The sequence below is a fragment of the Electrophorus electricus genome, chromosome 4, assembly GCF_041902795.1.
Source record: "Electrophorus electricus isolate QZ-2024a chromosome 4, ASM4190279v1, whole genome shotgun sequence".
NCBI lineage: Eukaryota > Metazoa > Chordata > Actinopteri > Gymnotiformes > Gymnotidae > Electrophorus > Electrophorus electricus.
In genome coordinates this window covers 4605304-4632416 of record NC_137500.1, presented here as the reverse complement: position 1 = coordinate 4632416, position 27113 = coordinate 4605304, and the positions used below count along the sequence as shown (strand labels likewise).

Here is a 27113-nt window from a genome sequence, read left to right as displayed (position 1 = left end):
GCTGAGCTCAGAAAGTAAACAGCGATCCAGAGAGCAGCATGCCTTTAGCCGCACCACTGCAGAGGCTGCCTCAGCGGCCATGCCGCACACTCCCTCACTGCTGCCTGCTCTTCATCCCTTCCCTCATCATCTTCATCCTGGTCTCCCAAGGGCAGGCTTGGCCATACGGTAAGGTCTGCCTCATGTCGGTCATCCGGGGTTATCTCTTTTACAGACCGTCCCGACCTTTTGTTCTCTGAACGGCAACAACTGCAAATTTTTTTGGACTTAATTTTATAATTCATAGTCTGAGTGGATTACAGAAGACCTTTTCACACCTTAATATTCTTTCTTTCTTTCTTTTTTTCTTTCTTTCACTTTCTTTCTTTCTGTCACTCTGTATATTTAGCCCTCTGACTGTCATTTTTCGTTTTTCTTACTTGTATTGATAACCATTGTTGAGAAATATGAAAATGAAAGATTGTCTCTGGACAAGAAGTAACTTGAAAAAGAGTGATATCCTCCTACGATGATCTCAGATTCCACTGTGCTTGTACACGGATATGGGTTCCCGTGAGAGCTGCATCTGTTTTGGATTTGTTGTTGATGTTGTTGCTTTGGGTGACTCAGGAACATAAAGTGGAGAATGTGCCGTATGGGCCATGTTGCTGGCTTGGCTCCTGGTGTGGAGCCGGAGCACGCGCCTCTCTGGCCGTGCTCAGGAGGGGCTCGTTGTGCCTGCTTTCTTTCCCTTAGTCACACTAGAACAGTTGGGGCACATTAGACAACAAGTGGAAAATATTTACGCAAGTCTGTCTGAGGACATTCCTGACGAACCAGAGCGATTAAGAGGTGATGAATTGCCCTGCAGTAATCCCTGACAATTCCCTCTGTTGTAATGTTTTCGAGGAAACCACCTTTCCGTGCCTTCTTGTAGCTGTTATTAAATACTCGTGTTGCAAAGTGTTGTTGCACCACTACACCAGAAATGCCGGACTCACACACAGACAGTCGGGGCACTCGGGTGATTTTACAGTGCTGGGTGCCTCTGCAGTTAATTCAGTAAAAAACCTTTTCCATTCTCCCTTCATGAACAAATTTTTTATTTGTATTTATTTGTACCTCTGCAAAAACAGACGTTTTCTCCTTCAGGTATATACGTCATGTCATAAAAAGCATGTCGAACCTGCATGTTGATTAGGGTATATCTGTTACAGACACTTTCCCTTGGGGCTGGTTTAAAATCACTGTGTGCATTAGATTCATTGAAACTCTATATGTAATTACATGGGTGAAAGAGAAGCAATTAATGTCTCACTGCGCAGTGTAGTCATTCTCATGGCTGATAAAGCTTGTGCAGTGATGTGGTCGAGGTTAAGCATGGCTGGGGCCGTGGGCGTGGAGAGGTCTTCTGCATATAAACACAAAACTGAAACGAATAGTCACCTGATCCACTTCTCTCATATGAAGAGAATAATGAAGTTAAAATGAACTCTGCCATATTTACATTTACATTACATTTACATTTACTGTATTTGGCAGACGCTCCTATTCAGAGTGACTTGTTTACTGATTTGAGGGCGGCTTTGTGGTTTTTCTTATAACGGTGGAGATCAGGACTTTGTGAAGAGCCACCGGTCCTAGATCAGACTTAAAAGGGAACTTCAAACATGAGTCCGGCAAGCTGTCCAAACATTTTTCCTGATGTTTTCAGGATCTCTCCACAGTCCTTTTGGACATCTTTCTTATTTCTGAGATTCTACTAACTTTCTGGGCGCCACTATTTATTCGATTTATTTGGACTGGATCCTCACGCGATCTTTGCCAACGGGTGGTGAAGAGTGGAACGCACAGGCCAGGGTCAAGCAAGGAGAGAGTGAAAAACACATTTAGGAAAGTCATGTTCATCTGAAAGTTATGCCTTGGCTAATGTGCTTATGTGTATAAGACAGGCAAGGGACACAGCATGGACACATTTCAGGCTGCCATATGACCTACATTAAATGTGCCCCTCAGCAAAGCAGACTGAACATATGTTGGTGTCACAGTGTCAAAGATGTCTAAATTGGTCTGTGGTTTCCTTTTGGAATGCAGGAAGTATATTTAGAGCATTGTGCGGGTTGTCAAGACATGGGGATACACAGCGATACACTGTGTGTGCGCGCGTGTGTGTACATGTGCATGCTGTGGCCATGGCAATGCCCAGAGCAGTTTCCTGTTCTGTGACTGCTAAATCACTCAGGCCTCTAAAGAGGGCAATGGCCTGCAGCAGAAGGAAAGGAGCAGTGTTCCTGGAGCAGCTCTGTTCATCACACCAAGGGTCCCAGCAAGCCCACCTGGTTGGTCAAGGAAGTGCCCACTGTGTCTGCCTCCATCTAGTCTTCTTCCTCCCAATGCCCCTTCCTCTAACCGTCCCCGTGCTCCGCCTGTGTTGCGGGGCCCTGCTCCAGACGCCCCAGGCCTGGCCCGCTGCAAAGCATCCAGGCCCATCCTACCACGCCAGAACCTGCACAAAGCCCAGTTTTCGGGGGACTGAGGGAATGGTACGGCAGAGGATAGTAGAGCAGATGCTTTGTGTCACATGAGCGGGTTTCCTGAAATACATCTGCTGCTGACGCAGCGAAAGAGCAGCTGCAAGCTTCAGGCAGCATCCATGATGCATCAGTGTGGCAGGGAGCTCACCATCCATGATATAAACACCAGCACAGCATGCCCCATAGACCTCTGAACCTCAGAACAGCATTTCTGCAGCATGACTTGGCAGCTTACTGGGCTTCGTGGTCAGCCTGGGACAGCTTGAGAGAAAAGCAATGGATGAGACTAAGGAGCATGACCAAAGATGAGACGAGACATGGAATGGACAGCTGCACTGGTTAGATGATTTCAGTCTTAAATCAGAGGTCTAGTAAACAAAGCCATTTGTTCACATGGTCAAGTACAGAATTACATATGGATTTCCAGATGTTACACTTATGACTATTGTGTTGTCTTTTGACTGGTGCTCAAGCAAACATATAAAATATATTGATTCTACCAGTCCAGATGTTAATGCTGGTTGAAGTGCATCCAATAAAACAACATTTTGTGTGAAGTTATGGCTCTCTTGTGAAGTGAAAATGATCATTTTTTCTCTTTGCTTTAGTATGGTGCATGTTTTTGTTAGATTGATGATAAGTAAGCAAATTTGAACAAATGCAGTATTGTCTGTAGTCAGCACATATATATCAAAGTTTAATGCCTGTGGTGGTGTTAAAGGTCATGTGGTTTGCGAGGATCAGTGATGATTTCAACGTTCCTCATCTGGAGGAGCATTTCCTGGGCCTTGTTCCCAGGCATGATGTCAGAGTCTTGATACATTTCAGAGCTGAGTCAGTACCCCAAACTCACGGGTTCCAACTGCTGTAGCGTGTCCTTGTGTAATGGTGGCGGTAGCAATCTTGGCATATGTACAACACAGAAGTCCTGTGAGCACATGCCCATTGTTCTGGATCTCCCCTCACTTTGTCTTTGTCTCATATCCTGGATCTCCCCTCACTTTGGCTGTCTCTCATATCCTGGATCTCCCCTCACTTTGGCTGTCTCTCATATCCTGGATCTCCCCTCACTTTGGCTGTCTCACTGTTCCGGTTAGTGAACAGGGCAGGAAAGGTGCTTCTGCTCGAACACCTGGAGCCTGTGGAGAGTTTGGGGACCACGGCAGCAGCTCCTGTTATTATTCCTCCTGCTTCTGCATGGTAGTGTCACTGGAAAGCACAGTACACATCTGGGATGGAAAAAGTTAATCCCCGTAACACAAAGATAGGACCAGAGAGAGGCCTGCATTGCTGCGCTCCGATAACCTTGGAGAGTCTTCTTCTTTTCTTTTTTTTTTTTTAGGGGGGTGGGCAGAAAAACTGTACTTGGCCATAATCATAAACAGCATGTATGACAATGCACTACATCCACCATAAACAATACTATGTTTTTGGCTACAAAAAATACATAGAAAGAAAATTAGCATTAAGAGTGTAGGCTCTCAGCTGTTAGTGGAAACTAGATTAATATGAATAAGAAAAGAATTAAATGTATGAATAACGTGATACATTAAACAAAGCCTAAAAAAATCAGATCATGTTGAAGGCAAAGCCAATTAAAGCTGATTCATTTCATTTATAACTTTTTTTGTCACACACTTAACCGTGGATGTGGTGAAAGCTGTTTTTCGTTTCCATGTACAGCGAATGATCATGTGGTATGTTTTAACAAAGTCAAGTCCAAAGCGTTTTCTGAATTATTTTCCCCTCAACACTTTTCCAATTAGGCTGTCAAGTAAAGTGTCCGCACAAAACTCATTAGGAGCAAAACACATGTGCACACAAATATGCAAGCACGCATGCACACGCATGTGCACACAAAAATGCAAGCACACACACGTGTGTGCAGACAAAAATGCAAGCACACAAACACATACATGCTCCTGATGCTGACATTCAGGAACTCCTCTCTGCTTGTAAAAGCAGCAAATTTGAGCCCCAGAATCTGTATGTGTTTTGCAGGTGTTGTATGAATGTCTGGGTGAGGGGCAGTGTGGTGCTCGTGAAGAGGCCACTGGAGATGTTTGTCTCCTCCCAGACCTGAAACTTAACCATTACTGCAAGAACCACAAGCCTGGCCATGGTTAGGAGATAAGCTTGTGTTTAAGATTTCTGGGTAGAAGTTGTTTTTCATCTGGGATCACCTACTCTTAAGACGATCTTAACCTTTACCGTGGCATAAATAACAGCCAAAAATTATTTTAGTGGTGAAGAAGTGGTGAACACTAGTTTGAATGGATGCTGGTCCAAGACCATGCTATATCCACGGGTCTTATTGGTTAAAGCAGGTTATCCATGATCACCTTAACCGCATTATCTGTTTCAGAACACGCAAGGTGATGAATGTCATGCAATTAATCGATTTACCAAAAAATGAATACCACTTCAACACACAACGAGTCGATTCCATAAGTCGCACTTTGATGAATGCCATAGTATTTCAGTAGGATGACCATCACCTCACAGATTTTATGACTGGCCTATGCCTTACAGGCAGTTTGCATTTTTACCACTGTATCAGTTTTCTTGTAAAACTTGGTAACATTAACATAATGGCCTATAAAGTGCTCATAAATATACAGGGTGTGCAGCTCTTTTCCAAGGGTCTTAAGACTGGTTCAGAGATTGGTATATGCTCAAATGTCTTAACACACAAACTTGATCTGATATATGAACAACGGTCAATCAGTCATACTTAATCTGACGAATAAAGGCTCATCATTACTTACAAATGGTTTACAACATCTATGACATCCATTCCTATAATATTTTTTTATAATCCTATAAATTATGTTGTTTTTCATCTTAATTTGCCAGTAAAATACTGATCACAGCTTGTATAGTAATAGGCCTAACAATAATTGTAAAATTATAGCATTAATGTCTGGGCAACAACTGCTGTAAACCTACAATCAACAGCTATGGTTTTGATACAGAGCAAATAGACATTAAGTATTAAATGATTCAATGTCCAGTGAATTACATCCATGCGCTCAGATGGGAAAAGCCAGCACATGACTGTCCTTATAACCACAGCTTATTGGCTAAGTCCTGGGGAGGACTGTATCACTCTTTCCTTCGAAACAGAAAGTGGTCTGCTGTGTTCTGGAGGACCTCAGACCTTACCATTCCAGATGGGATTCATTGTGGTTACAGTGTATTGATGAGTAGGAGAAATAAGCACAATAGAGTAATATACAGTAAATGCAAAACAGTTTATCATCTTCACAGTCCCTTTATAAGATGGTGATGTCAGGACTCAGAGGATGTACTCTGCCCATTGCTTTTGTTTCCCACAAACAAATGTAAACATGTTTGTTTTTGTCTTCTATCAAAGTCACATGCAGGGATTTGTGAGCTGTTTACTTTAATTAGCACATGCAGATTTTTTAAATGATGCATATGGATCATACACTGTCAATATGCCTTGACTGTTTACAATCTCACCGGTGAACCGCAAATTTCAAACTTTTATAACTATCTAAATGTTTTTGTGGGTAAAAATATTCGCCACATACTTTTTTCAGTGTGGAGCGTTCAGCACCTTGCACATTGGGAGAAGAGCCCAGGACACGGGAGAGCACAGCCAGAGCAAATCAGCACAGATGCAAAACAGCTCGAACTGGGCACATTCTTCATGTGACTGTAGCATTTATTATGAGCCCTGTCGAATCTCCAATGCTTTCAGTACACGCACTCAGACACACACAGATATCAAAGGGATACACAGCCTGTCTTCACTGACCTGTGGTCAGTTTTTCCACGCTATGATGTTTTGAAATGTTGCTGCTAGTCACGTGTGGAACTGATTCTGGTGGAACTGCTTGAATTTTATGTTCAGTCAGTAAATGTCATACCTGTTAATGTCATTGGCCCATAAACAAATCATTAGCCAACTCCTTTTCTTCTTTCATAGCCAGTCCAAGAATACATGCGGGTTTTCACTTTGTTAGAGAAACCCACAAAAAAGGTTGTTGTTATTTTTTGTTTTTTACAGTTGTTTCTTAAAGAGCAGTCAACACACTGAAGAGTACACAGAAATTATGTCACTAGTTGGTAAGATAGGATATGAAACATGTTCAGCAAGGTTTGATTATGTCTGAAGGAACTGTATTGAGAAATGTATTAGTCTAGATTCTAATTATTCAACTCCACAAAAGCTTGAGAAATAGTATCTAAATATGGCAGCCTACATGAACTTACACATACTGCCTATGGTTTGCCTTTAACAATTAATCATTTTAGTAGGGCTCATTTATTGTAGTCTACATTTTGTTAAGTCTTTTCTCATTCACACAAAATATCTTAACTGCATTATCTGTTTTACAACATGGAAGGTGATAAATGTCATCCAATGAATTGATTTACCAAAAAAGGAATTTACATTTCATACCACATCGACACACGATGAGGCGATGACATAACGGCACACGGAAGCTCTGGGAGCTCGTGGGGACAGACGCTGACATTGCTCTGTGTTTACCCAACCCACATATGTTCAGCTGAGCTTCCAACTCTGCTAGCGACAATAAACTCCGGGTTACATAACGTGGGGTGCACCATTTAAAGACGTGCTCGAGCTGCAGATGTAGTGGAATACGTCCTGGCACAAAACCTGTTTGAAGGATTTATGGGATTTCAACATCTCATCCTATTTTGGAAAGACGAATAGAGAAAGATAAAAACATCATGCACAACAGTCACACACACACACACACACACACACACACACACACACACACACACACACACACACAAGGTTGTCCAAGGTTGACACTCCACATCACAAGATACAGGTTCATCAATAGGCTTTATTGTTTGACTACTCTACGTGCGTGACTCAAAGCACACAAAGTGGTCAAATGTAGATCATGACAAACTGAAAACCTTGAAAGTATGAACATAATCTAGACACAGGTTATGGCCAGTTGTAAAAGTCTAGCATGAAACTGACAGTGTAACTTAATCCACAGCGCAGTCTGTGTGTGGAAAAGTAGCCCTTGGTGACTTAAACCTTTTCGCCATCTCATGCGTTACCAAACGTTGCTGAGTTCAGTTTTGAATGTAACACTGCCTTTCCTCCGTCAGACTACAGATTCCTGTATAACTACTGCCCGGGGCCAGAGTGGAGTGTGATGTGCAGAGGGTGCTGTGAGTACGAGGTGATACGCTGTAAGTGCCCTCTCCAGGGTGCACCAGTGGGCTACTCTGTTCCCTGCTGCAGGAATGCCCGTCACGAGTGTGACCCCTGCATCATCCATCCAGGTGAGCCCACCTCCCGACCTCACACACGCACATTCTGCCTTCATCCCACATTTTCCACTTGCAACACACATAGATGCACTGATAGGCAGGCATTAAAGAAATAATTAAAGCTGAAGCAAGATATCTTGCGCTTATACGCGCACACTTTCATCTTCATCTCATAAGTCTCTCTCACCATCAGTCTGTGAGATCGAGTTATCTCCTAAACCCATATGGCCCTGTTCCAAATGGCCTCTTGATCCACCCCTTCTTCTGTCTTTTATCTCTAAAGTTCAATAAACCGTGCTCCTCTGTGGACCCAGGATTTCATTTTCCCGCCCCTGACAATGTCTTCACTGTTTCCCCACGTATTTGATTTGGCTGTTTACTCTAACTTTTAACTGTCACGGGCCCCAGGAACTGGAGGGCAGGAAAACATTTAGGTCATTAGGGGCCGGAAAATTGATTGTAATGGCTCACTTTGAAAGCCTATATGACACAGCCTATGTGGGACTCTTTATCACTATCTTATGGCATTTTGGCTTGTTTTTGCTCTTTAGCCCAGTGATGAACAGAAAAAATAACATCTCCTAGGTTTAGTGTGTGAGTGCTTGCACAAATACCAGATGTTCACAGTCAGATTCATACCTGGGCAACTGTTTTACTGCCAAAGTTCTTTTAAAATGCACCCTCACATAGTCAAAAGTGCACAGCGCATTTCACGCCACGCACAGTGATGTAAGCATGGAACATCTGATTTGTGTGCGCAGCCTTTTACATGTTCGGCTCCAGCTTGTGGTTCTATGTTTCCAAGATTCAGGGTCCTCGGCCCATGTGCAAAAGCCATCCTCACTAAGCAGAGTTCCTCCCGGGCTCTGTGACCCAGTCTGCTTCAGGAAGTCAGTGAGGGCTTATGTTCTCTGCTCAGGGCCCGATGGCTTTAGTATTCATACCATAACAGGCACAAGTGGAGAAGCCTGTGGTGCAGAGAAGAAAGCAGTTTTTAGAATTCAAAAACATAGTCGATATGTCACCTCCATTAGCCTTAAGTTAGCAGTTTTGAGGCACATCAACCTCTCTCTCTCTCTCTCTCTCTCTCTCTCTCTTTTTCTCGCTCTCTTTCTCTCTCTTTCTCTCTCTTTCTCTCTCTCTCTCTTTCTCCCGGGATTTTGTTTTCCTCTCTCACCAAAGGGTGCAGCATATTTGAAAACTGCAAGCGCTGTAACAATGGAACGTGGGGTCCAAGAGACGACTTCTTTGTGAAGGGTCAGTACTGCGCAGAGTGTCGCCCGGGCTGGTCTGGGGGCAACTGTATGAGTAAGTCCTCACCTGCACGCGCACCCTCTCATTCTTCTCATGTACACTCTGTAGAGTGATAAAAGCTGCACACACTCTGATGCGTTCCAGTATGTGTTTGTGGGATCTATGTCAACTGCACTGAGTCAAGGAAACACATGCTTAAAGACCACGTACTGATATTAAACGGTGACACTGGTCACAAGATTTTGTTAAGATTGCTGCAGTATGAAAATACAGAAGGAATTAAAAAAAACACAAAAAAGTTATACATAAAACATAATTCCAGCAACTGTAATGGATTAACACACTGGAATTTTTAGACCTGAATTATGATTTGACATGATTTATGATTTGCAATACAAATGGCCTATAACGTAACATATTAAATCACAGGGTAACTGATGATTGGTGGATGGATGGTTGCATAGATGTATGGATAGATGGGGTCAGTAGTGATATAAATGGATAAGTGGATGGTTGAATTAATACTTACATCTTAAACCTGATCCTTTCAGCATGTGGTGGTGTGATGAGGAAGCGGCAGGGACATCTCGTGTTGGAGAGTTACCCCACTAATGCCCGCTGTGAGTGGACCCTGCAGGTGAATGAGCCGTTCACCGTAGAACTCAGGTGGGCACTGACCCATACACCATAGCTGTGGGTTCCCTCCCACAGCCTCTCAAATTAGTCTCCTTCGTCAGCCTCTGTGGAACCTCTCTACCACTAAATCACTCTGGATATGCAATAAAAATGTGTCACAATGAATCTGGAAGTACCATATACAATGGAAGATCTTTGCACACATGTACAAAATTCACTTAACAGATGGTTATTCTGATTACAAACATGACTTTACTTGGACATAATGTCATTTTGGATTAATGTTGGCATAAAGCACTTCTGTGGTGCTTGCACAACAAGTACTTTTACATTTCACAATTTATTGTTGAGGCTGTGGAGAAAAAATGGTTATTGATTTTCAAGTTGATGCTGTTAATCTAATGGTACAATTGAAATGACCTGAGTTCTGTGCAGTGTGGGTGCAATACATATCAACAGCTCTAGAATTTAAATATGTTTTTTCATCATGGGTTTCACAGCTGGAAGTGAAATGTGATAGCACCTGTTTGAAAGTATTAGAGGATGAAGGTAATCTCCCATCAGCCAGAAGAACCTTCTGGAAAAGAAGTCCTTTGAAAAGATGATTATGGTGTGTGGACAAAAACACTCCTCTGCTTAACAAAGAACCTCAAACTCTCAAACTATCTGATAACAATTAACTGTATTCTTCACCTACATTGCCAATACCACAAAGGTTCTTTCTTTTTATCCATGTTACTTCATTCAGACTAATGACGATGGATTAACGGAAAGTTGCGATTCCTGGCGTGTTCCGACAGAGTCTTGCTGGCAGGGAACATGATGCATTTATTATTGCTGGCAGGGTCCCTAACGCTGTAATGATTCGTACGTAAAGCAGATGGTCTGGGCGCTTCCCCCTCTGCAGATGCGTCTGTAGAGAACCACACTTTCTGACCTGCTCGGGCAGTTTTCCCAGATGTACCTCCCGAACCAAACAGTTCACCATGTAACGCAGACGAAGAGCTTGGCAGAGGGTCATGATGTGCTGTACCAGAGGAGCAGCATGACTCCCTGGTCTCTGTGTTGCTGTGGGCTGTCTCAGGCCGGGCAGCCAAAGGCACAGTAGAGCACCTTATCAGTCACATTCTTTGTGATCACGCTTCAAAAGCACCCTGAGATATGGATTACAGTTCCATCCTTCATTTGCACTAGACCTACTGTCTTGCCACTTTGGAAAAATAAGTCAGAAAACCAATCTGATTTTGCAATTTTTATTTATATGCTTGTTCAGATAAGCATTTTTACAGGAACAGTCATCAGTGTAAAAAACACTGAAGTGGCCTAGAAGTGGAGTTTAACTGTAGGGAGGAAGGGAGGGGCTAGAGAGAGAGAGAGAGAGAGAGAGAGAGAGAGAGAGAGAGAGAGAGAGAGAGAGAGAGAGAGAAGACAGGGAAGTCTCTTAGTTCTCATGTAAAGTCACAAAGCCTTGCCAGTATGGTTTAGGGCACAGTATATGCAACTACATCAGTACAGCACTCCAGATTTTCTACTGCACACTGACCATGGGCCAGATCTGCTGGTTAATCTATAGTCTAAAGACTCTGCATAATCACTGTCTTATGTAATGACAGGATAGTGTGACGTTGTACCCTTATTTCTCAATGAAGGAAAATGGTATAACATACACACAGTTAGTGAATGCAGCCACACTAGGTCAGGGAAAATAGCTTGAACTAGTGTTCTCCTTCTCTAACATGCCATTCACTATCAGTTTGTTATATAATTTTTTAGGGGAGGTGCAAAATGCAGCTTTATTCTCTTCTCACCTATGACATATTCCAGCTGACATGATATTTTAGAATTTCCGCCTAAAATGCAAATGTTTTGGAACTTTGTACACAATATGGAAATCTGTTTAAAGTGATGAGACCAGTAATATTAGCCCTTGACAGTAAATTAGCATCTCATATTCTTTATTGTTAGATAGCATATGTACATATTGTGGGCATTGTTATGACAACTATAGGAATATAACTTGAATTATGTAGGCTAGAAAAAATGACTGTGTCACTTAGAAATTGGATAGGCAGAGCAGAAAGCTCCCTTATGTACACTCCCAAGCTGAAGAGCACAGAAAAAACATTTTTTGAGAACGAAAAGTGAGAGTTAACATACACCCTGCTGACTCAAATGAAGTCACTAGGATATGATTTCTACCTGTGCAAATTCTCACCATCTTATCTACTTCTAACATCCAATATAAAATGTCATTTGCTTCTGAGGCCATCTTTCATACTTCTATTTGGCAAAATCTGAATGCTCCTTCTGGTCTTGAGTGGCATAGATTTCCACCCAAAGAAGGTCTATTCCATTAAGTAAAGACTAGTAGCATACAGAAATGTAGCACTATTGTGGTGTGTGAATCAGTGCAGAAGTATTCTGAATGTACCATGTACATTGCAGGGGTTGGTTGTTGATCATGCAGTCCAAGGGGGCATGATAGTTATCTGCAGTTGCAGGTCCCATGAGTTAACATAATTCAGTACAGCACGTATGGCATAGGACCAGCAAATGCACACATAACGTAGGCCCAATATCTATCTATCTATCTATCTATCTATCTATCTATCTATCTATCTATCTATCTATCTATCTATCTATCTATATATATATATATATATATATATATATATATATATATATTCATCCTTTGCATTCAGTTCAGACTGCTGGATAGTAATTTGCCTTAGACTGTTGTTTTTTGTAGGCTATATTGGATTATATAGTTTCTTGAACTCCTGGTTGCCTGTAACAGGAGAATAGAAAGGGATAGCTAAACACACACACACACACACACACACACACACAGAAGCACAGTGAACTATTCATCACTGTTGATTCCATAGATTCTTTTATCCACTCATTGTGGGTTTTTCTTCTTAGCCACTACCTGTCTTTAGGAAACTGGCCTCACTACACAAAGTATAATGCTCACTGCCTACAGGGATTACTCCACAGCCTACAAGCTATAATTCTTCTTTGAACCTGTGTTCTGTCCACCCCTGGGAGCCTTGGCTTTCCCAATGATAACGGAGTAAATACACATGGACTCAAGCCTACAGATTTTTTGCTGGTTTTCTTTGCACTACACAATACTCCAGGCAGGGCCTGGGACCATTTGACATCATAACTGTAGAGTTTGGTCAACCACACCTTGGTTCACCAAATGGTTCACAAAGGTTACGGACTGTAAGGTTAATGTCATTTTCAGTTGACTTACAAAAGTCACCAACCCTTGTGCACAACCTGTTCAAGAAAACAAGCAAAGGTCAAAATCGGCACCAGATGGAAACAATACCAGAGTGACAGTCATAGCGAAGAACCAGGGACAAAAAGGCAATGGAACCCAGAAGGCAAACTACAGCCAGGCAAAGAGGCAACAAAAAAATCAGATATAAGAACACCCCCCTGCCACCATATATATATATATATATCATGGTGTAATGTAATGTAATGCAGTAGGACATTTGAAATGTTATTACAATAAGTAGCAGTTCCGAACAATGTGTGCCTTTATCTGAGCCAACTATAAGGGCTGGACATTTAATTTGAATTGGTCGGAAAGGAAATAATTTATTAGCAACTACCTTTCTCCCTTCGGCCCAGACACCACACGGGCCAACATTGGCACCTGAGCCTAGTAATGTCCAAGTTTCCTAGGTCAAGTAACTGAACTGCATCCCAAAATGGATGGAAAAAGAAAGGACAAAATGTGAGGTTTTTTTGCAGGCTGTAATTTTAGGAAAGTGAAGAGCCAATAGAAAACCTTCTTTTGTACCTGCTTCATTAGGGAACTTGTAGTTTATTTATCACTCAAATTGTTATTAATGTGTGCTTTGACATGCGACAGCTGTTTTAAATTAAATTCGGGTGACTGCTGCTGTTAAGATGCCTCTGGGGCAACTCAGATGTCCAAAATCATGAGTTACCCAAACATATATCAACATATGGCTCTCTGGGTCTCTTAGTTTACGTGTCTTAGTAATTGTTGGTTCAGCATGTTGGGTTGAGGATCATGGAGTGGTGGGCATCACAGGCTAGAGTTCGATTGCTGTGTGTTACTGACCAGAACAGCCAGACTGCTGTTGCCCATATGTTTGAGTTGTGCACCCCACAATAAAAAGATTTGTTCAGTGGAGCGTCCTGTAAAACAGCCATGTGAAGTTGTGTAAATAACTCCACACAGTTGTGCCCATCCCTTTCCTCATGAGCATCAGGCAGTGATAAATGAGTAAGGACTGTTAATGAATGACTGGCACTGAATAATCTACACCTTACCCAGAGGATGCTGATTTGATTCTTGAGCACTGCCCAGTAGGTGTTTGGGAACAACACCATTGCCTGGACATCATCTACAAGACATGAGTCACAATGCAGTTGCATGCAGGCCAGTTAAAAATACCTGGGGAACTTCCAGTTACACGAGAACCAGTCACAAGGCCGAGACCAGTAAGACAGCAACATCCATGTAACTCCACAGAGAATGGCAGGTCCTAAAAAAAGCAATTGAATGGGAAGAATTAAACCAAAGCCATCGCGTGTACATTCCGCCATTAATCGGATATCCAACCGGCAAAGTAAGATGGTCAAGAGTAGTGATACATGTGAACGCCTGGAACTGGAACGCGTCATCCCCAAATCTAACCTCCAGACACTGTAGATCATCCAGAAGACAGGGAGAGGAGGCACAAAAAGTGTCACGTTCACTGTTCTGGATGAGGCACCATCTACTGTGCGATGTCCACCAAGGATGAGATGGTTAAAAAAAAGCCTCCAACAGACAGAAATGTGGATACTTGGAAGCAAAGGAGATGCGTATCCTGCCTTGATGGAATGTACTAGCCACAGACAGCGGAGATGGCTGGCAGGGGAAATCCTGGCTGTGGGAGAAATGAAGCACACTAATAAGACGGAGGCACTAATCATGGCAGAAGAAGAAATAGCTACAAAAAGTGGGCTACAAAATGCAGACAGGAATATGATACACTGAGAAGAGAAATTAAATGGCAGGGATTGCATACAAGTAATAAGGGATGGACTACCCCCGTGTCCCAAAGGATGAAACCACAGGAAGTGGTGAAAAACAAGAACACTAAGATCCCATGGGCCCTCCAGAGGCAAAGAGATAAACAAATGATAGCAAGCCAAGCTGATATAATGATAATAGAGAGGGAGAAGGGAACAGCAGAGGTAATAGATGTCAAGTGATAGTAACATATAAAGAATGGAATATGAGAAACTGGATAAATACAGGGAACTGACAGAGCAACTACTGAGAACATCAAATGTTAAAACCAAGGTTGTTCCAGTGCTGACAGGATCACTGAGGCCTTCTCTAAGCAGGGCGGGCGGCCCCAACAGACCTCAGGAATAACATCATTTCAGCAGAGTGTAATCATAAGTACAATATAAATACTCCAGTTCCCAAGTGTCTGGTAGGAGGTGAGGACAAAAAGGTACCCAATGGAAAGGTGAGACAGGAGTTTTTAGATATGCAAAATAATATAAAGAACATTTAAGAACCACGTAATTTTATCTCAGTCTCGCTTTTTTTTTTCAGTTAAAGAAACAATAAAGAAATCCACTAGAGGTTAGACGTAGACAGGGCTTTCTTTGCCGAATCAGTGGTGGTCATTTTGACAGTCATCTGTCAGAGGGACCAAGAAAGCAGCTAATGTGAAAAAGCCTCGGCAAGTCGAAAAACATAAACAAACAAAGCTCCAATTGCTCTTATCTTCTTTCGTAACTGTACTGTCCACTAGACGCATGCACTTGAGCGAAAGTGTAAAGTTCTTGTTGAAAAGACTAATTGGAAGAAAGCAGCATCTAAAGCAGAAGGTAATTATTAAAGTATTAGAGGTCAAAAGAGCAGGCGCCATTAACAATGGACTGCACCTCCTTCTGCACCTGTCCTATGTTCATCGAATGCAAAATCACAGTTATATAGGCAGCTGGTTCTTCTAATTCCCAGAGGATATGTGTGCATGCATATGTGTGCATTTCCACATAACACCACACTTCAACCTGGAAACGTCCTAAGAAGAAATGGGTTTTTTTTACACATGAATATAGTGTGCAAATATGTCATAAACAACACTCTTCTTATCATTAGAAACAGAAACAGGCCAAAAGAACCTTTTTAAAAATTTGAAATTCATATTAGTAGTTGCCAATGAGATGGTTAATGCTTCCAACTGCCCTGGTTTTGTTTTTTGTTTTTCCCTTTCTTGGACCATGAGCAAATTTACCCCGAGCACCAAATAGAAACGACTGCAGCCTTGTTCCCTGAAATAACACATAAAGGCACATATTCTCCAGGATGTGGATTGATTTTAGAAAATAATGATAATTAGAAAACAATGACTTCATTTCCTGAATCACAGGAAACCAAATGCAAAATTCTCCCCTACATTAAAATATGTAATTTATGGAATGGGGATGAATAGTTTGCATAAATTTAAACAAAAAGACAAAAATAGTGAGAGAGTGAATGTGCCAGGACCGCAGCGCCAGGAAAACATCACACTCTTTTTCTTTTTCTTTCCAGGAAAACAAGTCACTATACCTATAATGAGCTAATTTGGGGTAATGATACATGGACCTTGGTTTTACACTCTGTGACTCAAGTTTAATGATGGAATTAAGCACCCATTTGTCATTCAATTTAAGGGCTACTAAAGAAAGGCTATCTTGCCAAAAACAACTTTTTCTCTGTCTCTCTCTGCTTTCTCCTTGAGACAGGTTCATGATGCTAAGTCTGGAATTTGACCATAGCTGTCGCTATGACTATGTGGAGGTTAGAGATGGTGACAGCATAAATTCTCGGGTGATTGGTCGATTCTGTGGAAATGAACGCCCACCTCCAATACAAAGCACTGGCAACTCCTTACATATACTGTTTGTCTCTGATGGCTACAAGAACTTTGATGGATTGTTTGCCATCTTTCAGGAAAACTCAGGTAAGAAAGCACAGAGCATAACAGTAGTTCACATTTTAAAATAACTGATTCTGAAAATTAATCTTATTTTCAACTTTATACAAATTAATTCATTTTACACTTTCTCTGACACCTAGTCATGTCATATTAATGTAAACAACTGCTGTGTCCATAGCTGCTTATCCAAAAGGCAAACTGCTCTTAAGCCACAGATAAATCACACCACTACGAACAAATGTGCAGACTGAATTTATTATGACTTTCATTATTTATTATGGCTTATGAATTTCAGATCAGGAAATTACAGGTCATTGAATTACAGAGATAGTTATGACTCTCACTTCACTAATGTTTTTCATTAAAGTTTGCACATATTTTAGAAATTGGTAAAAGAAAACAATCTTTACCATATCATAACAAATCAGACAATAGGTTTGATCCAAGTTAGTGCTGTGTTAATATGAAAAATGCGTGTGTGTGTGTGTGTGTGTGTGTGTGTGTGTGTGTGTGTGTGTGTGTGTGTGTGTGTGTGTGTGTGTGTGTGTGTGTGTGTGTGTGTGTATAGCGTGTACCTCCTCACCATGCCTGCATGATGGCACATGTATATTGGACTCTTCTCACTCCTATCACTGTGCATGCCTGGCTGGGTACACAGGCATGAGATGTGAACACGGTGAGTGATCCATTAGCACTGTGGAATCAGGATGACCACTTAACTTTAGTATTTAACTTTAGCATATTGTACATCAGCCAAACATTAGAGAGGAAAATGAAAAAAAAAACATGAAACCACTTAGCCCTGTATTACAGTACCAAATCAAGTGTGACATTTTTATTTACAGTTTAAGCTCATTTAGGTTTGCACTGGGAAATACACTGCCTGGCCAAAAAAAAAGGTCACACACTCTAAAATTTGGTTGGATCGCCTTTAGCTTTGATTACAGCATGCATTCGCTGTGGCATCGTTTCCACAAGCTTCTGCAATGTCACATTTATTTCTGTCCAGAGTTGCATTGATTTTTCCCCAAGATCTTGTATTGATGATGGGATATTTGGACCACTGCACAAAGTCTTCTCCAGCACATCCCAAAGATTCTCAGTGGTGGCCAATCCATGTGTGAAAATGATGTCTCATGTTCCCTGAACCACTCTTTCACAATTTGAGCCCGATGAATCCTGGCATTGTCATCTTGGAATATGCCCGTGCCATCAGGGAAGAAAAAATCCATTGATGGAATAACCTGGTCATTCAGTATATTCAGGTAGTCAGCTGACCTCATTCTTTGTGCACATAATGTTGAACCTAGACCTGACCAACTGCAGCAACCCCAGATCATAGCACTGCCCCCACCGGCTTGTACGGTAGGCACTAGGCAGGATGGGTGCATCACTTCAGTCGCCTCTCTTCTTACCCTGATGTGCCCATCGCTCTGGAACAGGGTAAATCTGGAATCAGACCACATTGCTCCAGAGTCCAATCTTTATGCTCCTTAGCAAATTGAAGCCGTTTTGCCGGTTAGCCAAATGGTTGACAAATGGTTTTCTTAAGGCTATACTGCTGTTTAGTCCCAATCCCTTGAGTTCCCTTCGCATTGTGCGTGTGGAAATGCTCTTATGGTCACTATGAAACATATCCCTGAGTTCTACTGTTGTTTTTCTATGATTTGATTTCACCACACGTTTAAGTGATCACTGTTCACGATCATTCAAGATTTTTTTCCAACCACATTCCTTCCTCAAAGATGATGTTTCCTCACTGTCCTTCCACTTTTTAATAATGCATTGGACAGCTCTCAACCCGATTTTAGTAGTTTCAGCAATCTCTTTAGATGCTTTCTCTGCTTGATGCATGCCAATAATTTGTCCCCTCTGAAACAGATTAACATCTTTTCCACGACCACAGGATGTGTCTTTCAACATGGTCGTTTAACAAATGACAAGCTACTCACTGCCTCAGTTAGGGTTAAATAACTTGTTGCCAGCTGAAACATAATCACCCATGCAGTAATTATCCAATGGGAGGCTCTTACCTATTTGCCTAGTTAAATCCAGTTGGTGACCTTTTTTTTGGCCAGGCAGTGTATTATGCAGTTCTTTTATGAAGGGTTTTAGGTTACTGTACACAGGTACAGTGTACAATCTAAGGCTGTTGTGTCAGTAGTACAACTGTAATATTTCTCTTTGAGGGTTTAAATGTATCAAGAGTGAGTGCGTGTGTATGATGCCAGCAGAAAATACACAGGTACCCTTCTGAACCACCTGCCATAATATCCATCACACTCCTCACTACCACCTCCTCTTCTCTCCCTCTCTTTAAGTCTCTCTCTCTCTCTCTCTCTCTCTCTCTCTCTCTCTCTCTCTCTCTCTCTCTCTCTCTATGTCTTTTGTGTTTGTTTGGATTTGGATGCTGTCACTGGTTTCCAGGTTTGTTACTATACCCATGACTCCAGTGAACCCGGCCTGGCCAATGAAAAAAGTTTCTCCCTCTTTCTTATTTTTTTGTGACTGGTGGTCTCATTTTCATGGCTCTATAAAACTAATAGTGAAACAAGTCCTGCGTTTAATATGAGCCTACTTTTTCCATGCCCCATAAAGTCTGCAGGAGCAACTGCATCCTGTATTACCAGCAGATACATATCCCTGCGTCCCTTGGGCAGTGGTGCAGACTGCCAGGCTGTGTCCAGCTGCCTCTCCCGCACAGCCTTTGTTTTCTCCGCATATCTATTCCACCACTAGATTTGATGGATGCAGTTAAGCTTTATTTGCATCAAACTGAGAATATTTGAGGGCTTGTATTAGTCGCGGCATCCTTTGCAGGCATTCTTGCTGGAAGCAGGGCTATGCTCGATGCTGGGTTTGGCTTTGGAGGAATGGGGTGTGGGCTTGTGGTCAGGAGAGCTTTCAGTGCAGCGATCCACCATGAGGCCAGTGAATGGGACGGGTCGTGCACTGAGTGGCTCGCTGAGGTTTTCCAAGCCAGGATATCCGAATTCTCCCAAGTTTGCAGGTTGAAAGTGACAAAGAAACAAAGCAACATGAATGATGATTCTTTTTGTGCTTGGAGAATAATTAGCTAGATAGTGAGCACAGATGGTACAACACCATTTCACTTTGTCCCTGAGTATGTGCATGCTGGGCATTGCTGTAGGAATGACTCAGCATCATTCCGTTCTGCATATCTAATCCCCATTACAACTACATGATAACCAGACAATAAAGACCGCCTTATCCCCGCGGAATAAAGCCGCTTCATCCACCGTGACTCCTCAGTGCTTTCCGACTAAAAGATCTCTCCAATGTAGGCCAAGCCATCGTATGATCGCTAGCTAATGACTCCCTTAAATTGGATGTTATAATTGAATGTGGCAGTAACATAACTGTGGTTGTGTGATTTTGTGAGGTGTAAAAGGAATTATATGAGCCTGGAGCTTTGGGGTTTTAAAGATTGGAAGGTTTGATTTATTTGCACACACTCATACAAATATCTCTCTTTTTCTTGCTTCCTTGTTTCATTCTTTCTTTTTTGTCTGTCTCTCTCGCTTTCTCGTTCTCTCTCTCTCTCTCTCTCTCTCTCTGTCTCTCTCTCTGTCTCACACACACACACATGTATGTACATAGTTATGCAGGCTGAGCAGAGCTGGGGCCTTTTCTGATAGGAGAGTGACAGTGTAATAAATGATGTCTGGACTGGGGAACTGCAGCAGATAGTGTTCTGAGTGGCCTGAGCTGATGACTGGAAACCCAGTGTGTGATGTGCTCCTAGCACACGCGATCCAGGCTGTCGGAGATGGAGCAGACACCGAGCTGCTCTATTACATTGCTTACGCTTCCAGTCCTGTGATCACCGGAAATGGTTATGCAAGATGTGTCAGGGAAGGCAGATGGTATTCTTCAGCTTTGCATTGTTGCACACAAATCACATTCGATATGCCTGGAAGACAACAACAAAAAACACGTTCACATCCAGTACTTTTGATGAACTGTGTGGAAGCACTTGAGTGTCAAATCAAACTGCTTACTAATACATTTTTAAATATACAAATGCGGAAACATAAATGTAAAAATGTACACCTAAATAGATTTTAAAAAAGCTAAGTAAATCAATACATTTGTTTATTGTTTATGTACATTGAGATACATTAATGTTTATTTAAAAATGCCTATATGAATGGTTAGATTTGGCCATTTCATTCATACAACTAAAGATAAACGATTTAAAACCAATCACAGTACCCTTAAGGTCTTATTCCTTTAGGTCCCACAGTGAGATGGTGAATTGCTCTGAACCCACTCAGCCATATGCCAACTTTTAGTTTTGTAAAGAGGCCCAGAACTGCAGAGCCAGAGGTAATGGCCCAGTGTGGCTGTGTGCTGAACTGTCTGTGCCCTTCACCAGTGTTGGCGTGTAAGAGACCAGCCCATCCTGAGCACGGGTCCGTGGAGAGTGTGGACGTGAGGGTGGGTGGCCAGGCATTGTATGCCTGCCATCCGGGCTTCACCCTGAAGGGCTTCCGCATGTCCACCTGCATGATGGATGGCTCATGGAGTACCCCCACCCCCCTGTGCGGTAAGCCAGCCGTGGAGGACCAGACCCGGAGGCCTCGTGGATGTGGAATGGGGGCTATGGAAAACAAATCAGAGTTTTTCTTTACTGCCAAGGTCTGCAATGTAATGTATGAGCACAAATAAATAATAGACTTGAACAGGAGCAGCGATTTGGCTGTGCATTTGGTATCCGAAACGCCCTGGAATTGTCTGTTGAAAACTTTCCAACAGTGAATTGTCCTTGGGATGGCATAAATATAGGCTAAAAATTCTCAGGAAATCACACGTGCACACTATTATGTTACATCTTCTTGTCTCCCCAGTGCCAGAAAAAAACTGCGCTATTCCACCAAAGCCATCACACGGAGACCATTTCCTGGTGTACGGGCCCAACGATGTGCTTCTAGCTCTGCAGTACCTGTGCTATAGGCCATACACACTGTCTGGAACTCCTCAGAGGATGTGTCTGGACAACAACACGTGGAGTGGAACTGCACCCACCTGTGTGACAGGTGCATTTTACATTTACATTCTACGAATTTGGTAGGCACTCTTATCCAGAGTGACTTACACATTTTCAACCCTTTTACAGAGGTAGGTGAGTGTAGTGTTAGGAATCTTGCCCAGGGACTCCTACTGGAATAGCATAGAGCACTTGCCCAGAGAGGGAGTGAACCCCAGTCCCCCACAGGGAGGCCGCGCTGTTACCCCCTACACTGTACAAACCACCGTCAGGTACACCTGCATCATGGTATTATGATGGACTCACACTAGTCCCATTAAAAATGGAATGCTTTGGGTTTTTAGATAATGAGCATCTGCAACTCGAAAGACTTGCTGATGAGTGCTTATCTGTCTTCATAACTTGCTTAAATGACAGCTCTGCATTACAGGAAATGCTATGTGCTTTTCAAATTCAAGTACAGAAAACACTTTACAAATTCATGATCTTAAAGATTTTAACTGACCTATTTGAACTATTGCAACTGGTCATAAGACACTGTTCGACATTTGATTTATGTCTTAGTAAAGTATGACTTCAACTGGTGCACAGTTCGTATTTAATGAACAATTAAACTAGCAAAACTAAAACTAAAAAAACTAAACTAGCATCTCTTTACAGACAAGGATGTTTCTGTACCAGACAAAGACATGAAGAAATGTGAAGATGGTGGAAAATGCAAACAAACAGAGTTCTTAGACAAGACAACACAAGAGAAAGAGACAACTCCCAACAAAACAGTAAGTCTAGAGATACCAAAAAGAGGGAAGGAAAGGACTGACTCAGAGATTGGGAAAGACATAGAACAAGAGGTGGGGAAAGATGCAGGGAAAGATGTGGGGAAAGACGTAGAGAAAGATTCAGGGCAAGACACAGTGAAAGACCCAGGGAAAGACCCAGGGAAAGATGCAGGAAAAGACGCAGGGAAAGACGCAGGAAAAGACGCAGGGAAAGACGCAGGAAAAGACGCAGAGAAAGATGCAGGAAAAGACGCAGGGAAAGACCCAGAGAAAGACGTAGGGAAAGACCCAGGGAAAGATGCAGGAAAAGACGCAGGGAAAGACGTAGGGAAAGACGCAGGGAAAGACGTAGGGAAAGACCCAGGGAAAGACCCAGGAAAAGACGCAGGGAAAGACGTAGGGAAAGACGTAGGTAAAGACGCAGAGAAAGATGCAGGAAAAGACGCAGGGAAAGACCCAGAGAAAGACGTAGGGAAAGACCCAGGGAAAGATGCAGGAAAAGACGCAGGGAAAGACGTAGGGAAAGACCCAGGGAAAGACCCAGGAAAAGACGCAGGGAAAGACGTAGGGAAAGACGTAGGTAAAGACGCAGGAAAAGACGCAGGGAAAGACGCAGGGAAAGACGCAGGGAAAGACGCAGGGAAAGACGTAGGGAAAGATGCAGGAAAAGACGTAGGGAAAGATGCAGGGAAAGACAGTGGAAAGGAGAAACCTACAGGTGGGAGCAAGGATAAAATTCTCAGCAAAGCTCCTGATGACAGCATGAACACGGTCAGAAAGAAAGACTCAGACAATGGGAAACCAGCGCAGAAACCCTCAGACAAAGACGGAGACCTAGACAGTGGAGACAAAGGCCAGACTAAAGGTCTGGACGTGAACAGTGTGGACTTTGTGTTAACTGATGACCAAGGGGTGGATGAAGGGACTATGCCAGATGCAGACAATGCTACTGAAAAGGACAAAGAAGAAATGACCACTGACTTACCACAGTACACAATAGTCAGCTTGAGGAAAGACGAGAAGGACAATGTCTTTTATAAAGTACACACTTCAGGCCAGAGCAATGACACTGGGTCTGTAGACAGCAATGACATAGACGGTGGTCTGGGGACACTGCTGCCAAAAGAGACTCAAAAGATCCCACTGGAGGCCACTGATGACAACAACACAGAGAAAGCCACTGCGTCAACTCCGAAACCTCAGACCGAGGGACTGACGGTCACAGTGAAGCCTCAGGAGACACAGCATGGTGTCGAACACGAGCAGGAGAAGCCTCCGAGCCCAGCTTCCAACGCTCAACCTAGAGAGCAGGCCCAGGAGGAGAGCGGCGCTGAAGCAGGAGGCCGACAGCGTGAGCAGGAGACAGGAGCAGAAAACCTCAGCATTATCGGTAATCCACCGTGTTGGAGATGAACTACAGAACTGTCCAAACATCACAGCAAATTCCATTGATCACACTATATCACACTCTTTTTTGTCTTTCTTTCTTTCTTTCTTTCTTTCTTTCTTTCTTTCTTTCTTTCTTTCTTTCAGAGGCAGAGGGCAGGAAGTGCCCACCACCCCCCTGGTTGTACCACGGGTTCTATAAGTGGGTACCTGGTCTGGATCCTGAGACGGTGGAGTTCTCCTGCAACCACTCATACGCTCTGAGTGGTGATGCTCGGAGGACGTGCCTGGCTAATGGCACCTGGGATGCCGCGCAGCCCATCTGTGTAAGGGGTACGAGCCGTCCCAGCACTCCGATGAGGGAGAAGCCTAGCCCACTCAGATTTAGAGGAGGAAACAGAGTCGAACATTTTCTCGCTCTGCCTGTCGCCTCTGCCAATTCTGAGAATTTTTTGTGCGTGTATGTCATTGGAGATGAGTCCGGTAAGATTGCATGACACGGTGCTCTTGGGTTTGTGTGCACAGCCTGCCGGGAGCCAAAGGTGTCAGTACTGGTGAGACAGAAGGTTCTGCCCCCACAAGTCCCATTCAGGTATATGCACGTATTCACCACATAGTTGAAGCAGTATGCTGAAGTTGGGACTCAGCGAAACACCAAACTCCTTTTTCTGAACAACAAACCCATTTTCTGTATACTATAACATTACTGCCCCATAGAGGCTATATGAAACATTACAGTATGACCACTAGACTCTACCGCTTTGGACTTTTTAGACTATATTTCCGAAGAAGTTTGTAATTAGCAGGAAAAACTCCTCTCCAGGACTGCACGGTACCTCACCTTTATTCCTTTTCTGTCTTTCTAACCAGGAAAACCCCCGTGCACAAGTTCTACTCGTCCACCGGCTTGGCGAAGTTCTTCGGGCCGGTGGGTCCCACGAAAGGGCCGCCGGTTCTGCCCCGACTCCCCCAGGGTTTCCACCACCTCTACTCACACATACAGTATGAGTGCACCTCTCCCTATTTCCACCACACTGGGAGCACGCGCAGAACCTGCCTCAAGACTGGCAAGTGGAGCGGGCGCCATGTCTCCTGCACACCAGGTGAGGGACGCCAGAGACAGTGCAGACACGAATCCTTGACATGAACAGGAACCCCAACGTCAGCTGGTAATGGATGTTTATATGTGTATGGTTGAGCAAATTCTTAAAGTGAACACATTCATGTATCTTATCAGGAGCAGTGCAATATGTACCTACCAATGGCAAATGTTTTCTTGCTGAAAAAAAAAAATATACAAGTTTGGTTTGGAAAATGGGTGGGATGTTGTAGCCTTGTGAGAATGGTGGATAAAAGTATGTTATATATTTTTCAGATTCCACTATGCAGCCTAGACCTAAAGACACAAACATTCATGGCTCCTCCACTTAGTGTGTCTCATCTGCTGAAGTGTTTTATATTGTCACCTTGTACCAGGTTGTCGAAGGGTATCTCTTTACTCTCCCTCTCAATGTCTCTCTCTCTTTCTCTCCCTCTCTCCCTCGCCCTCTCTGTCTCACTCTCTCTCTCTCCCTCTCTCTTTCTGTCTGTATATCAGTGTGTGGCAAACTGCCAAACTTTGACCCACAACGCCCGGTGGACTCTCATTGGCCCTGGCTGGCTGCCATCTACCGCTTCTCTGGCAAGTACGAAGAAGCCCAGCCACAGAAGGAGGCCGCCCTGGTCGGGGGGGTGGGGAAGGGTCTGGGTTTGGCAGACAGTAAAGGAGACATGGAGGCAGGCAGCTGGCAGCTGGTGTGCAGCGGAGCGCTGCTCAACCAGCGCAGTGTGGTGGTGGCTGCCCACTGCGTCACTGAGCTGGGGAAGCTCCATCCGCTGGATGTGGCCAAGCTGCGCGTGGTGCTGGGAAAACATTACCGCAGTGACCAGCAAGAGCGCAAAGGCCTGCAGCATCTGCGGGTGAGCGGCACAATGGGGAACGTGGGATTGGTCGAGGAGAATAATGTTCAAGAGTCACTGAGGATCAGACACTTCGAAATAGCTGGTCCAGAAATATTGGTCTATATGTTGCTTTTAAAGGAATGCCTGTTGCATTTCACCACTTCTCTGCCCTAACCTATTCTTTTCTAAATCTGTATCTCGTCTCTGACTGAGAAGGTCTCCTCCATCACCGTGCACCCCAACTATGACCCTCTGGTGCTGGACTCTGACCTGGCCTTACTGAAGCTCCTGGACAAGGCTCGCATCGGGGAGCACGTGCTCCCCATCTGCCTGCCGGGCGCTCAGGACTACGAGACCACCCCCCCCAGGCGGGCGATGGTGACAGGCTGGTCCCTGATCCCGGACGCCGGAGCTGGGGAGAGCGAGCGAGCCCACGTGGGCTCGGTGATGCTGGGCGATGTGGTGCATTGTGAGCAGCAGTACGCCCAGCATGGCGTCCCAATCAGCGTGTCGGAGAACATGCTCTGTGGGCGCCAGGGCCCTGGCGCCAGCCCCTCCAACATCTGCCCGGCCGAGACAGGGGGGGTCCTAGTCCTCCCGCCCACTACCTCTCCCAACCCCGCCTCCCTGCTCTTCCCAAACCCTGTGCAGGAGTGGAAGCTCCTGGGTTTGGTCAGCTTCGGGTATGACTCGCTGGACTGCAACCCAGAACTTTATACTGTCTACACTCAGATTGGTAACTTCCTTGACTTTTTAGACGGGAACATGAAATAGTAAGAAGTTTGTGCAATTTTGTTCCTCTTTCCCCCAGGCCCTGCCTGTTTCACTCTCCTCCTCTTTGGTTTTCACCTTCATAATCCTTGCATTATCCTTGTACCTTATGTAAAGGCTGAGCTAACACTGGACTATGCAGTGTGCTGCTGTGAGCAGACAGCAATAGATAAGAAGGGTATGGACTCTTGTTTATGTAGAAATAACTCTGTACTGAGCTAAGACTAGCTTCTACCAGCTATATCTTTGACTATAACATGTAATAAAGGGAACACCAATTGATCCTAGAATAGAATCAAAGAGAAACTTCTACCAACACTGATCCCCCTGCCCCTTTAAAATGTCTGGGTCCTCAGGTAATCGGGTGCTGTGGAATTGACCAGAAAACCAAACCTAATGCAATATTTGATATCATTGGTGTTTGGTCTTCTGAATGTTTTTATGTACATATATTGTAATGTATTATTCTGCAATTGTAAACATGACTGAAAGGATGTATATATTGTATAGCTTATGAGCTTTTAAATAAAAATAATTAGATGGTTGTGTTCTA

The 27113-nt window shown here is 43.5% G+C and overlaps 1 protein-coding gene across 1 annotated transcript; it reads left to right on the top strand.

Annotated features, from left to right (window-relative positions):
* Positions 1 to 27113, top strand: pamr1b (peptidase domain containing associated with muscle regeneration 1b). Its single transcript, XM_027029099.3, has 14 exons — positions 1 to 168; positions 7641 to 7817; positions 8988 to 9113; positions 9611 to 9725; positions 16479 to 16696; positions 17241 to 17348; positions 21072 to 21242; positions 21544 to 21732; positions 22344 to 23852; positions 23996 to 24181; positions 24374 to 24440; positions 24719 to 24951; positions 25446 to 25807; positions 26006 to 27113. Exons 1-14 carry the CDS (start codon positions 39 to 41, stop codon positions 26561 to 26563), a joined length of 4149 nt encoding a protein of 1382 aa, XP_026884900.3. The 5' UTR covers positions 1 to 38; the 3' UTR covers positions 26564 to 27113.